At 37.9% G+C, this 13,808-nt stretch overlaps 1 protein-coding gene across 1 annotated transcript; it reads left to right on the forward strand.

The window, feature by feature from the left end:
• Window positions 1–8,535: 8,535 nt before the first annotated feature.
• naxe (NAD(P)HX epimerase) lies at window positions 8,536–12,810 on the forward strand. The gene is made up of 7 exons (XM_047383472.1): window positions 8,536–8,689; window positions 9,785–9,971; window positions 10,048–10,156; window positions 11,291–11,401; window positions 11,543–11,653; window positions 11,753–11,900; window positions 12,365–12,810. The coding sequence occupies exons 2-7, from the start codon at window positions 9,805–9,807 to the stop codon at window positions 12,562–12,564; spliced, it is 846 nt and encodes a 281-aa protein (XP_047239428.1). The 5' UTR covers window positions 8,536–8,689; window positions 9,785–9,804; the 3' UTR covers window positions 12,565–12,810.
• Window positions 12,811–13,808: the final 998 nt, after the last annotated feature.

Genomic DNA, 13,808 nt, shown 5'->3' on the forward strand with positions numbered 1-13,808 from the left:
TCGATACTGTTGACCATCATATCTTGCTCGATAGGCTGAGACATTGGTTGAGTGTATCTGGTTCTGCTTTAGAGTGGTTCACTTCATATCTATCTGAACGATGCTTCTGTGTGGCTGCCTCTAGGTACAGGTCCTCTCCAGCCTCCCTTTCTTGTGGTGTCCCCCAAGGTTCTGTCCTAGGGCCCTTGTTATTTTTATTGTATTTGCTTCCTTTACAGCATATCCTGAGCACTTTTGAGGGCATTTCTTATCACTGTTATGCCGACGACATTCAGCTGTATATTTCCTTTAAGCCTGAACATGTTTTTAAGTTATAGTTGCTGATTGTATGTTTTCAATCTATCAAAAGTTGGATGGCTGATAACTTTCTCCAACTTAATGATGAAAAAACTGAAGTCCTTGTTTGTGCCCCTGATAGATTTATACCCAGGATAATGGAAGCTCTTGGTCCTCTTGGCAAATTTGCTAAATCTTCCATCAGGAACCTTGGTGTAACCTTTGACTCTGCTTTCTCCTTAGATACCCACATCAAATCTCTGGTTCACTCTTGTTTTTATCATTTACGGAACCTTGCTAAGTTAAGTCCCATTGTGTCACGTTCTGAATTTGAGATTACTATCCATGCATTCATTTCCTCACGTTTGGATTACTGTAATGCTTTATTTACCTGTCTTAGCAAAAACTACCTGGAACGTCTCCAGGTTGTTGAGAATGCTGCTGCTAGACTTCTGACAAAATCTTCTAAGTATTCCCACTCCACACCGTTACTCATCCAGCTGCACTGGCTCCCCATTAAATTCAGAGCTCAGTTTAAGATTCTGGTCCTGACTTATAGAGATCTTCATGGTCAAGCCCCAACTTATATCAGTGAACTCTTATATCCGTACAATCCCCCCAGGTCTCTGAGGTCATGTGATAAAGTCCTACTGGCTGTACATCACACAAGGCTGAAAACTAAGGGTGATAAAGCTTTTGCAACAGTAGCTCCCCGACTCTGGAACTCTATCTCCTTGTGTATAAGGACTGCGGATTCGGTGGTGTCTTTTAAAAAACAGCTAAAAACTCATCTTTTTAGGCTTGTGTTTGGTTAGTTTATTTTTGATTTTATCTTATCTTCTTCTATTTTACATTTATAAATATATTATTCCAATTGTACTTTGTTTTAGTGTTGTGAAGCACTTTGTGATCTGTGTCTTGAGAGGTGCTATATAAATAAAATTTTACTTACTTACTTACTTAAGTTTTATTGCTAAATTAAATCCAGCTGGTTTTGAAGGAAGCTCACTGAATTAAAAACCATTGCGTTGACCTGTTTGGTCTGGTACATCTACAGCAACTAATTCTCTAAAGTCATCATATCAGAAGAAAAGCAACCAAAACAGTCCTGAAGTTGGAATTCTGACCTGGAAAGTCAGATGGTCGGAGCTGACCCCAACCTCAACATCTAATATTTATGTTACACAGAAAATATGTTGGAATTTGCAGTTTCTCATAGTTCAGTCTGAGACAAAAACAATCAACTGGGTTTGAAACTGGAAACTGGTTAAACTGGTGACATAATTCCCATCGTGTGAACACCACCAAGCATGTCTTGAAGACATAAAAACTTGGATGACTTTAAATGTTCTGCTTCTAAATTCAGACAAGACAGAAGTTGTCATCTTTGGATCGGAGTCTTTAAAAAAGAAACTGCTTAGTCAATCACTTAACCTGGATGGCATTAAATTGACCTCCAGTAATAATGTAAAAAACCTTGGTGTTAACTTTGACTAGGACATGTCATTTAAATCCCATATTAAACAGGTTTCTAGGATTTCCTTCTTTCATCTCCAGAACATTGCCAAAATTAGAAATATCCTGTCCAGGAGTGACGCTGAAAAACTAGTCCATGCATTTGTTACTTCAAGGCTGGACTATTGTAATTCTTTACTATCAGGATGTCCACAAAATGCAGTTAAAAGCCTTCAGCTGATTAAAAATGCTGCAGCAAGAGTTCTGATGAAAATTAAAAAGAGAGATCATATTTCTCCTATTTTAGCTTCCCTTCATTGGCTCCCTGTTAAATCCAGAATATAATTTAAAATTCTCCTCCTCACATATAAAGCCCTTAATGATCTAGCTCCATCATACATCAGAGATCTGATTGGTCCATATGTTCCTAACAGGGCACTTTGTTCTCAGACTGCAGGTTTACTGATGGTTCCTAGAGTCTCTAGAAGTAGAATGGGAGGCAGATCTTTTAGTTATCAGGCTCCTCTCCTCTGGAACCAGCTCCCAGTTTTAGTCCGTGAGGCAGACACCCTGTCTACTTTTAAGGCTAGGCTTAAAACTTTCCTTTTTGATAAAGCTTATAGTTAGAGTGGCTTAGTTTATCCTGAGCTATCTCTGTAGTTATGCTGCTATAGGCTTAGGCTGCTGGAGGACATAATGACCACTTTCACCCTCTTCGCTACATTCTCATACTACTCTCCAATTTTGCATTATTTGCTGTTATTTCAGCTTTTAACTTTGTTCTCTCTTTTCTCTTCCTAGAAGCTACACCTGGCCTGACTCTGTGTCTACCTGTGACACCTTTCTGGAGAGGGGCATCGTCCAAGCTTCTGCTGGCAACAACTTAATGCTCACCTTCTACAGATGATCCACATGGCCCTGTCTTTCAGTGTTTAACCCTTTCTCTCTCCTAGACATGGCTACTGACTGAGCTTCTACTGTAACTAACTCTATGTTCTCTCTTTCAGACTCTAACCTTGAAAACTGGATCAAAGTTTATCTGTTCTTTCTTTCTAGATGAAACGACTAAAGGAGCTACATCCATTAACATTTACTTTCCCTTCCCATAGAAAGTACTCCTGGATCAGTGCTTCTTTGTTCTCTTTGTGTCTCTGCTCTGTTCTCTCTAACCTCCAGTCGGTCGTGGCAGATGGCCGCTCATACTGAGCCTGGTTCTGGTTCTGCTGGAGGTTTCTTCCTGTTAAAAGGGAGTTTTTCCTCTCCACTGTCGCTACATGCATGCTCAGTATGAGGGATTGCTGCAAAGTCAACACCAGTGACTGTCCACTGTCTCTACATGCTCATCCAGGAGGAGTGAATGCTGCAAGTCACTGACTGGATGCAATCTGCTGGGTTTCCTTAGATAGAAAAACTTTTTATCCAATTTGAATAAATAACTGAATCTGACTGAACTGTTCAATAGTTACGATTAATTGGAATGTATGAACCTGACTGTTGTGAAGAACCTTGAGACGACATGTGTTGTGAATTGGAGCTATAGAAATAAACTGAATTGAACTGAAGAAGTCCCAGTTAGGAAAATCTAAATGAAACGCAGCCCTCCTGTCTACGTTATGAAAAGGTGTTTTCGCTGAACGAGCTTTTATTTTGAAATGAGAGCTTTTATTTTGTTTTGTAGTTCCTAAACCCGGAAGTTGACCGAGCGAGCGGGCGGTCGGCGGTGTTGTTGGTTGAACCCGGAAAAGGATTGGTTGGAGGCAGGATCTTGGCGCGAAACTTCGATCTGAAAACGTTGGTCTACTAAGAACCCCACAGTGGTAGAAATTATTTACTTTTGGAAGTGGCAGTAAAAGGCATAAACTGGTATGTGAATGGTTCAGAATGGATACACAGGAGGATAATATGGACTTTAATGAATGGACGCCAGTAAGTAGAGGGAGAGGACGAGGAAGAAGTAAAGCAGAAGAAGGGAAAATGTTAGACAGCCAAAGGAATAAAAGAGAGTTGGAAGAAAACAGTTCTGAAGAAGAGAGAGTAGTTAGGAGGAAAATCGGAAGGGAAGAATGTAAAATAATATTAAAGATAAAAAATGAAGAAGAAAAAGAGAACCTGAGTCCTATTTCACTATCTAGAGAAATTAAAAAAAAGATAGGAGATGTTGAAATGGTGAAGGTCTTGAGAGATGGAAATATACTGGTGGTGTGTAAAACTGAAGAACAAAGAAGAAAGGCTTTACAAGTGGAAAACATTTGCAAGAAAACGGTGACAGAGAGGAAGATTATAGGAGAAGATAAAATCATTCGGGGGGTAATTTATGGCATTCCTCTGGAGGAAGATATAGACAAGTTAAAAAAAAGCATTGTTGGTGCAAAGATAAAAAATCTCAAAAGACTGACTAAAAATGTAAATGGTGAAAGAGTAGGAAGCCTGTCAATTTTAATAGATTTTGAAGAAAAGGTGTTGCCACAAAATGTTAAAATAGGATATCTGAGTTTTTCTGTGAGGCCTTTCATTCCTCCACCACTAAGATGTTATAAATGTCAGAGATATGGTCATATAGCAGCTGTATGAAAAGGTTAACAAAGATGTCCAAAGTGTGGAGAAGATCACAGAATTGAAGATTGTGGGGAAGAAGTGCAGGAAAAATGTTGCAATTGTGGAGGGAAACATAGAGTTACATTCGGGGGATGTGAGGTAAGGAAGAAAGCAAAAGAAATCCAACAAATTAAGATGACTAAAAACATAAGCTATGCCGAAGCAGTCAAAAATGTACAGAAAGAAAGATCAAGGGATGAAGGTCAAATTAGGATTCAAGATTATCAACAAAGAAAAGTAGAATCAGAGGAAAATGTTACAATGTCTGTGGAAAAACTGATATTATTCATAGCTTATGTCATTAACTGCACTGAACAGGCTAAACACAAAACAGAAAAGATTAAAATAATAGTCAGAGGAGCAGAAAAGTTCTTAGGGTTTAAAGAAGGATCTTGGGAAAATATTAATAAAAAGTTGGAAACAGATGGAAGGCAAGGAGGAAACCCAGCTGATAGAAATATATGATAATATTACAGTGAAATGAAAGAAGATTAATCGCTAATGGACAGGAATTTAAATGGTATATAGATGGAATAGAAGAAAAACCAGAAATTATATGTATACAGGAGACATGGATAAAACCAAACCTAGATTTTGTGTTTAAAGGTATAATAGTATCAGAAGGGATAGATGAGGAGGAAGTGGAGGAGGATGTGGAATATTTATAAAAGAAGGGATACAATATCAGATATTAGGAAAAGGCAAAGAGTTAGAATATATAGTAGTTGAAATTTACAATAAAAAGGAAAAGTGTAAAATAATAAATTTTTATAATCCATATAAAATATTATCATTTGAGTTGATGGATGAATTAATGGGATACTTAGAAGGAAAAGTAATCTGGTGTGGAGATTTTAATGCTAACAGCACATTATGGGGAAAATGTAATGATAAAAATGGACATGTTATTGAAGAAATAATGGAAATAAAAAATTTGGTATGTATAAATGATGGAAAAGGAACAATAATTAATGTAAAAACAGGTACAGAATCTGTGATTGATTTAACAATAGTATCAAATTGTTTAGCCAATAACTGTGAGTGGGACATTGACAAAGATACAACAGTAGGCAGTGATCATTACCCCATTAAAATCATAACAGGAATATTAATAAATAACAGGAATACAGGATTATATAAAAGATGGAACTTTAATAAGGCTGATTGGGAAAAATTTAAATATTTAAGTCAAAAGAAATTGGAAGAAATAGATGAGTCAATTGATATAAATAGTTTAAATATAAATATCTGTAAAAAAATATTACAGGCTGCAGAAGAATCAATAAAAAAAGGAGGAAGAAAGAACGATAAAAAAATTGTGCCATGGTGAACAAAAGATTGTAGTGAAGTAATAAAATTAAGAAATAAAGCATTTAAAATGTTAAAAAGTAACCCAATTTATCAGAATTTAATTGAGTACAAAAGAAAGCAGGCAAAGGTAAGAAAGATCATTAAACATACAAAAAGAGAATATTGGAGAAACGTTTGTAATACCGTAGGGAGAGAAACAAAAATTGATCAAATTTGGAAAATGATTAAAAGAATGAAGGGTATTAGAAAAGAATATGGATATCCTATATTAAAAATAGATAATATAACTATAACGGAAGATAAAGAAAAAGCAGAAATATTAGCTAAAACATTTAGTAAAATTCATAGTTCAAATAATATTAGTGAAGAAGGAAAGAAAGGTAGGGAAATCACAAAGATGAAATATAAAGAATTAATGCAAAATAATGTAGATACAAATAAATTAATAAATGAACCATTTACAAAAGGAGAATTGAACTTTGTTACCAGGAAAACAAAAAATAAATCACCTGGAAAAGATCAAATTTACTATACGATGATAGAACATCTTAATGATAAAATATTATAATTATATAATAAAGTCTGGGAGGAGGGAGAGCTGCCACAGAGCTGGAAGGAAGCAATAATTATTCCAATAGTTAAACCAGGAAAAGATAAAACAAAACCAGAAAATTATAGACCAATCGCATTAACATCAAATATATGTGAAATAATGGAAAAAATGATTAATAATAGATTAACATATTATTTAAATATTAATGGATATATATCTAGAAATCAAAATGGATTTAGAAAAGGGAGAAGCACAAATGACTCTGCATTATGTTTAGAATATGAAATTAGGAGAGCACAAATAAACAAAGAAAATGTAGTAGCTGTATTTTTCGACATAGAAAAAGCATATGACATGATGTGGGTTGAAGGATTATTAATTAAATTAAATAAAATGGGTATTACTGGAAAAATGTTTAACTGGATTAAAGATTTTTTATCAAATAGAACAATACAAGTAAGAATTGGTCGAGAATTGTCAGGTAAATATATAATAGATAATGGTACTCCTCAAGGAAGTATTATAAGTCCGTTATTGTTTTCTATAATGATAAATGATGTATTTAAAAATATTGGTAAGGACGTCGGTTGCTCACTATTTGCAGATGATGGAGCTATATGGAAAAGGGGTCGTAATATCAAACTTATTGAAAAGAAAATACAGGATGAGATTATTAGAATAGAACAATGGGCAAATCAATGGGGATTTAAATTCTCAGTGGAAAAAACAAAAGTAATGGTGTTTACACAGAAAAGGAAAAGAGAAAATATAAAACTAAAATTATACAATCAAGTTTTAGAACAAGTAAAAAATATAAAATTTTTAGGTATATGGTTTGATGAAAAAATTATATGGAAAGTACATATAGAAAAAATCATAGATAAATGCAAAAGAATATTAAACATTATGAGATGTATGGCTGGTATTGATTGGGGAGCAGATCGAACATCATTAAAAAGAATTTATACAGGATTAATTAGATCAAATATTGATTATGGAAGTATAATTTATGGATCAGCAGCAAACACACATCTTATAAAATTAGACAATATACAACATCAAGCTTTAAGAATTTGTACAGGAGCAATCAGAACCAGTCCAATAGCAGCACTTCAGGTAGAGATGGGAGAGATGCCATTAGATTTAAGAAGGAAACAGTTAGTAATAAATTACTGGATAAACTTACAAAGCAATAATCCAGATCATCCCACACGTGATATTTTAAAACCATGCTGGAAAAAAGAAAAAAAACAAGAGTTTTGGTTGGATTATCAATAATATAGCAGAAGAATTTCAAATATATGAAAAAGAAATAAGTTCAATGTTGCCTTTGCCAGTAGTGCCACCGTGGCTGTTACCAGAAGCAGTGATGGATATGGTGTTGATGGAAAAGAAAAAGGATCCAAAATGTAGATTAGATTCAAGTATAATACAAGAATATATAAACAATTATTATCATTATGTCCAGATTTACACAGACGCATCAAAAACAGATGAAAAAATAGGAGTAGCATTTATAATACCAGAATTTTAAATAAAAGTAGGAAAAAGAATTACAGATGGATTATTAGTATATTCAGGAGAATTATTAGCAATATTGTTAGCAGTGCAGTGGGTGGAGGATATAAAACCATTAAAAACAATCATTTGTTCAGACTCAAGTTCAGCATTATTAAGTTTAAAACATAATCATTCAGAGGGTAGACCAGACATTTTGTTGGAAATAAAACTTACTTTATTTAGAATACAAAGAATGGGATTAATATTAGTGTTTTTATGGGTATCAGCACATGTAGGAGTTGGAGGGAATGAGATGGTGGACAGGATGGCAAAGAAGGCAACACAAAACAACATTAGCTTTATAATAAATATTAGTAGGTCAGAGGCAAGAAATATAATTAAACAGAGAATCAGGAAAGAGTGGCAAAAAAGGTGGGATGAAGAAAAGAAAGGAAGATGGTTTTACAGAATCAACAAGATAGTAGGAGAAGTAAGAACAGGAAGAAGGAGTAGAAAAGAGGAAAGATGAATTACAAGATTAAGATTTGGACATAAAGGACTTAATTCTACATTGTTTAAGATAAAGAAACATAATACAGGAAAATGTGATTATTGTGGAGAGGAGGAAACAATAGAACATGTAATATTGAAGTGTCAGAAATATGAACAAGAAAGAACAATTTTAAGGAGAGAATTTGAAGGTATTAAAGAAAATTTTATATTGAGAGATACTTTGCAAAGAAGTTTAGGTAGCAAACATATTCAAATTATAATTAGATTTTTCAAAAGCACTAAATTAATAAATAAAATTTGATTGTTGTAAAAGTAAATAAGATTTAAAACCATGAAGAACCACACTCCATACCAGTTGGTGGCGGTAATGCACATCTTCAAGTTATTTGCCAACTGCCAAAAAACAACACAGAAGAAGAAGAAGAAACCCGGAAGTTTTCTGTTAGGCCAGAGCGCTGCAGCTAACCTTCGGACTTTCAGCTGCAGGTTTGTTTTAAAAGACCCGGGAACTTATTTATGAGGAACATACTTAATGTCTCTATTTATTTTGTCTCTTCGAGACTCAGAGAGCCGCTGGAGGCTAACAACTGTTAGCATTAATCTTTAGCAGCTGCAGCTCAAACCTTTAAGACATGAACTTATATTTTCTGGTGTGAAAACAGAAGTTATCTGAAACCAAACCGCATGTAAAACCTCGGGGTTCAATTTATATGAAGCGTTGGTTTTATTTTCTTGGCTTAGATAAATATAAAGTTTGGTCTCATTAATATTACTGTATTTTTGGACTTTTTAAAAAAATTTTTTTACCCGGACTCATTTAGCAGATGCACATGATCGTTACTATCATTATTTCTAAACAGAATTAAATGTGTCGGATTAAACAGGCTATCTGATGGTTTTACTTATTAAATTATACAATTTACTGAATAGAGTAATATAATAAAGTCCTTAGGAGAAAGATCCGTTTTTATGGTAAATTATTTGTCTTGAAATTAGTTATATTTAAATTTGACCGTTTTTATTAATAGTTTAACACATAACTTGTCTTCTGTTCCTTTGTTTTATTTTTATGTTTGTTAAGGTTTTATTGCCTCTTTTTTATGATTTTCTTTCTGGCTGGTTTATCCGCCTCTATTAACAAGAAAGCAGAAACAGGGAATCTGTTTAAAAATATTCATATTTATTAATTTTGGATAAATTGGAAAAATATGTGACTAAGCAAGGGGAGGATGAGACCGTTTCTTCTGATACTCACTGGTTTGACCCACAGTGATGTCTATCTGTCCCACTATTTTATTGATTTAAAATAAGGCAGGAATTCTGAATTTATTTGGAGAAATAGTTATTATCCTGTGATAAATGAAACACATATAAGATGTTTGTTAAAGTAACTGCTCCTGGCTGATGAGAACTCACTAGACTTCCTGGTTTCTTCAATCAGACTCTTTTACAGGATATTTTCTGTAGTTTTCTTTTACCGAGCATTAGCAGTGATCACTCAGATGTTTGAGTTCAATGCTGCACCTGGAAGAAGTCCACATTCACCAGATTAAACCACCTTTGTCCGTCTTTTCTTCCCAGGAGTTTGTATCCATCTCTGGATGTTGAAAGTCCGGGCTCTGCTTGGGATTGGCTTCCTGGTGACCTCGCGGGCTGTGGTGTCTCTCACTCAGACGGGGACATGCTCTGCTGCAGCTGACCACCACAACAAGAATCGTTTCAGCAGCCGAGCAGGGTCCACGATGGCCCACACCGTCAGATATCTCGGGTGAGGGTCTTATGTCAGTAAAAACCCACCCGCTATAGGTCTAGATGTGACAAACTGAGCTGCGGTCTCCTCACAGGCAGGAGGAGGCCCAGAAGATCGACGAGGAGCTCTTCAGTGAGTACGGCTTCAGTGTGGATCAGCTGATGGAGCTGGCTGGACTCAGCTGTGCCACAGCCGTCACACGGGTCAGACTCTTTCACAGATTCTACATTCACAGAACAACTTAGGAGACATGATCAGAAAGATTAAATAATTATCCAAGTCCTCACTCGACTCCTCACGTCCCTTCATGTCACCGGTCTGGGTCAAGAGCAGCCAGGCTGACACCTTCAGATAGAAAGGAAACCTGGACCAGAACAGCTCTCAGCAAGCTGAAGTTGACAGTTTAATTTATCATGGAAGAAAGTAAAAATGTCATTCCTAAGCAACAATAAAAAGTGTGATAAATTTAGGTAAAAACGGTAAACATGAGAGACGGTTCATCTCAACCAGGAGTCTCTGAGTCTAGTCCTCCAGAGCAACAGTCCTGCATCCCTTCTCCAACACACCTGTATCAGGTGAATGACATGTCACCAGAGCTGGATGGCTCGTGGCTGATGAGGGAATTCAGTTGTGTGATTCAGGCTTGTTGGAGCAAGGATGCATCTAAAAGCTGCAGGATAGAAGCTCTCCAGAACTGGACTTGGAGACCCCTGATCTAAGCTGCAGAAGGAATGTGGCTGGCTGTAACTGGAAGGTGATGATTAGTGCAGGTCAGGATCAGAAGAGGTCTCCAGAAAGCACGTCCTGAACTGGTCCGTTTCTGCCCATGAAGCCTGCAGTTCCATCATACAGCAACATAAGAGATCACCTGATCCTCAATGTCTGGTTCAGTGTCTGCAGGAACCAGAGGCTTCTGGTAGAGCGTTCAGGGTCCAGTTCAGCTTGGTGTGCACCACAATTCTGTCCTGTCCTATTATGGAGACCGCTGGATGGTTTGACCTAGATTTAGTGAAATCTACCTGGTTTGGTGTTGCTCCTCTTCGCCAGATTCTGAAGGCTTCCAGAAGGTTCCTGTTTACTCCAAACACAAACTGAAGTAACCATCTCATCAGAGTATTTCTGAATGTGACACCATTTTTATGTAGGAGCTGACCGAGGGGCTTCTGTGCTGCAGCTTACTGCTCCACGGACAGTTTGAGGTTGTTTGGTCAGGTGGTCTAGTCAGGTCCTCATTCTCACATTGCATCCCAGCTGCTGCAGGTTTGTGACAGGATCTGCTGTGAAGAAGTTTGTCGGTTCTTCCTTGGATAATGAGTTTAGCGATCGTTTCCCTGCAGGCGTATCAGCTCTCGTCTCTGGTCAAAGCCAGACCTTCTCTGCTGGTGATCTGTGGACCAGGAAACAACGGTGGTGATGGGCTGGTCTGTGCTCGACACCTTAAGATGTTTGTGAGTAAAATTAACTTCTGTTCTTTTCTTTACCCCATCTTTTAAAGATCTGAAACATTTTTCACCTGGAAAGGTTTTAACTGGAAATGATGATGTGCAGAGAGGTGGTGACAAGTTATTTCCCAACATGCCCTGCTGCAGGGTTACGAGCCCACTATCCTGTACCTGAAGAGACCCAACAAACCGCTGTTCCAGGGTCTGACCACGCAGTGTGAGAAAATGGACATCCCCTTCCTGACGGAGATGCCTGAGGTTTGATCTTCATCAGTTTGGACCTGACCTTGTTGTTGTGGTTTTATCGGCTCCTGCTAAATGGGGCTTCAGTACCAGACTCTGTTTCATGTTCCTCAGGCTAAGGTGATCGATGAAGCTTACAACCTGGTCATCGACGCCATCTTTGGCTTCAGCTTTAAGGGAGCTGTGCGGGAACCTTTTGGTTCCATCCTGGATGTTCTGAAGAAGACCACCATTCCCATCGCCAGCATCGACATCCCATCAGGTCAGACCTTCAAAGATGGTAGAAATCACCAGTTCCTTCCTGTGTTGTTTCCCATTGTTTCTGCCTGGATCGTGATTGGCTGTCTGGGAAACGACGGCCGACAGGCTTTAAATAAGACGTTATGAATAACATCTGAAGGAAATGATGGTCTTGAACATCTAAATCCTCCACTGATGAAGCTTTTAAACCATGAGATTTATTAGACTAGCTGGTGACATGTGCTGCTGTTCGATCCAGGATTCCCATCAGAATGTTCAGCTCCACTTCTGCTGATGACTTTCCAGCTGAAGCTAAAAATAAAACAGAAAAGGTCCAGATAATTAGTTTTTATTCCTGTGTTCCTCCACCCTGTCTTCCCATTTTCCCTTTAGTTTTTATTATTTGTCCAATCCAGACGCCTTGTGTGTTGCTTCTCTCTCAGGAAGCAGGAACTTGGTGTGATCCTGGTTCTTTTTCCTTTAAAGGTTGGGATGTGGAGCAGGGCAGCGCCGACGGTCTCCAGCCCGACATGCTCATCTCTCTGACCGCTCCGAAGAAATCCGCCTCCTTATTCCGAGGACGTTACCACTTCCTGGGAGGACGCTTTGTCCCGACTGCCTTGGAGAAGAAGTACCAGCTTCGCCTGCCTCCGTACCCTGGCACAGACTGCGTTTTACAGCTCTGAGAGCAAAACAACGCGTCTTACAGCAGCTTATCTGCTTTGTTTCTGAAAATACTGTGAAAAACTCCTTATCCAGTCCTCATGTTGGGTTGTTTTCCTTCCTGTCATCTTTTTAAAGTCCTCTAGATCAGCACATCTCCAGTTTGCCTGAAGGTCTTTCAGAGTTTTCCTTTCAACTTTGGTTGCTTTTTCACTCAGATTCTGGCTCACTTCTTATTGCTGTGGAAAATAAAGCTTGTCTGAATGCTTTCTGGTTGCTTTGTTGAGATAATTCCACCAAACTTTAGGAACTACTGAAAATATATCTGCAAGGTTTGAGCAGTAAACCTTTGAGACGGCCTGGAAACGGTGGAAATCAGGGTTTTGGTGGGAAGCAGCAGTCCCTTCGGTCTGTGGAGTAATCTGGCTGCATCCTGATTCAGTCCGAGGGAGACATGTTAGGTCGAGAGGCACGGTGTCGATGTGGAGTGGAAGACGATTGACCTCCTGACCGCAGGCCTCATCCACGGTAAATGGGCAATAATTTGAAAGCAATGGAGAGGATATTCATGTGGTTTTACTTCCTGTCGTTTACACGTTGGTTTTCTCCTAATTGAACCATGGACACAACAATCCATCCATCAGGTTTAGCCGGCTAGCCGCGTGGGACCAGCTGTCATTGGGCGAGAGTTGGGGACTCCCTGGACGGGTCGTCGGTAAAACAAACATGCACAAACAAAATACCATTTATAGCACCCTCTACAGTTACTGTTCCTTTTAATTGAAAATGTTCACGCAGAAATCATACGTGTCCAACTCCGGTCCTCGGGGCCGTTGTCCAGTCTCTGCCTCAGCACACCTGAACCAAATAATTAGGTTCAGTCTTTTAACTCTGGTGTGTTGGACCAGGGACACATCTAGAAGCTGCAGGACACCAACCTTCCTGGACTGGAGTGTGGGGAAAAATATATCAACCTTCTTCCATCACCATGTCAGGCTGAGCTAAACAGAAGAAAGCATCGGAGGAACCAGGACTCTGGACCATCTAGAGACCAGGTGGTGTTATATTGGCAAAATGTGATTGGACAAACTCTAAACAGCAATGAGAAGATTTCTATCAACAGTTAAAAGTTTACTGTAAAATGATGTTTAAATCCTAACATACTGTGCATGAAAAGCTGAAATAACAAAAATATGCACACAAAATATGAGACTTTATCTCTTATTTAGGTGTAAATTGCTGCTAAACAGCTGCAGTGATAAACCAG

This window comes from Girardinichthys multiradiatus, chromosome 13, assembly GCF_021462225.1.
Source record: "Girardinichthys multiradiatus isolate DD_20200921_A chromosome 13, DD_fGirMul_XY1, whole genome shotgun sequence".
NCBI classification, from domain to species: domain Eukaryota; kingdom Metazoa; phylum Chordata; class Actinopteri; order Cyprinodontiformes; family Goodeidae; genus Girardinichthys; species Girardinichthys multiradiatus.

Excerpts from the sequence above, each read along its gene's own strand:
- naxe (XM_047383472.1), top strand. The coding sequence starts at position 9,805 with ATGTTGAAAGTCCGGGCTCTGCTTGGGATTGGCTTCCTGGTGACCTCG. Across the intron at positions 11,402-11,542 it reads CTCGACACCTTAAGATGTTT|GGTTACGAGCCCACTATCCT; the intron begins GTGAGTAAAATT and ends GCCCTGCTGCAG. Across the intron at positions 11,901-12,364 it reads CAGCATCGACATCCCATCAG|GTTGGGATGTGGAGCAGGGC; the intron begins GTCAGACCTTCA and ends TTTCCTTTAAAG.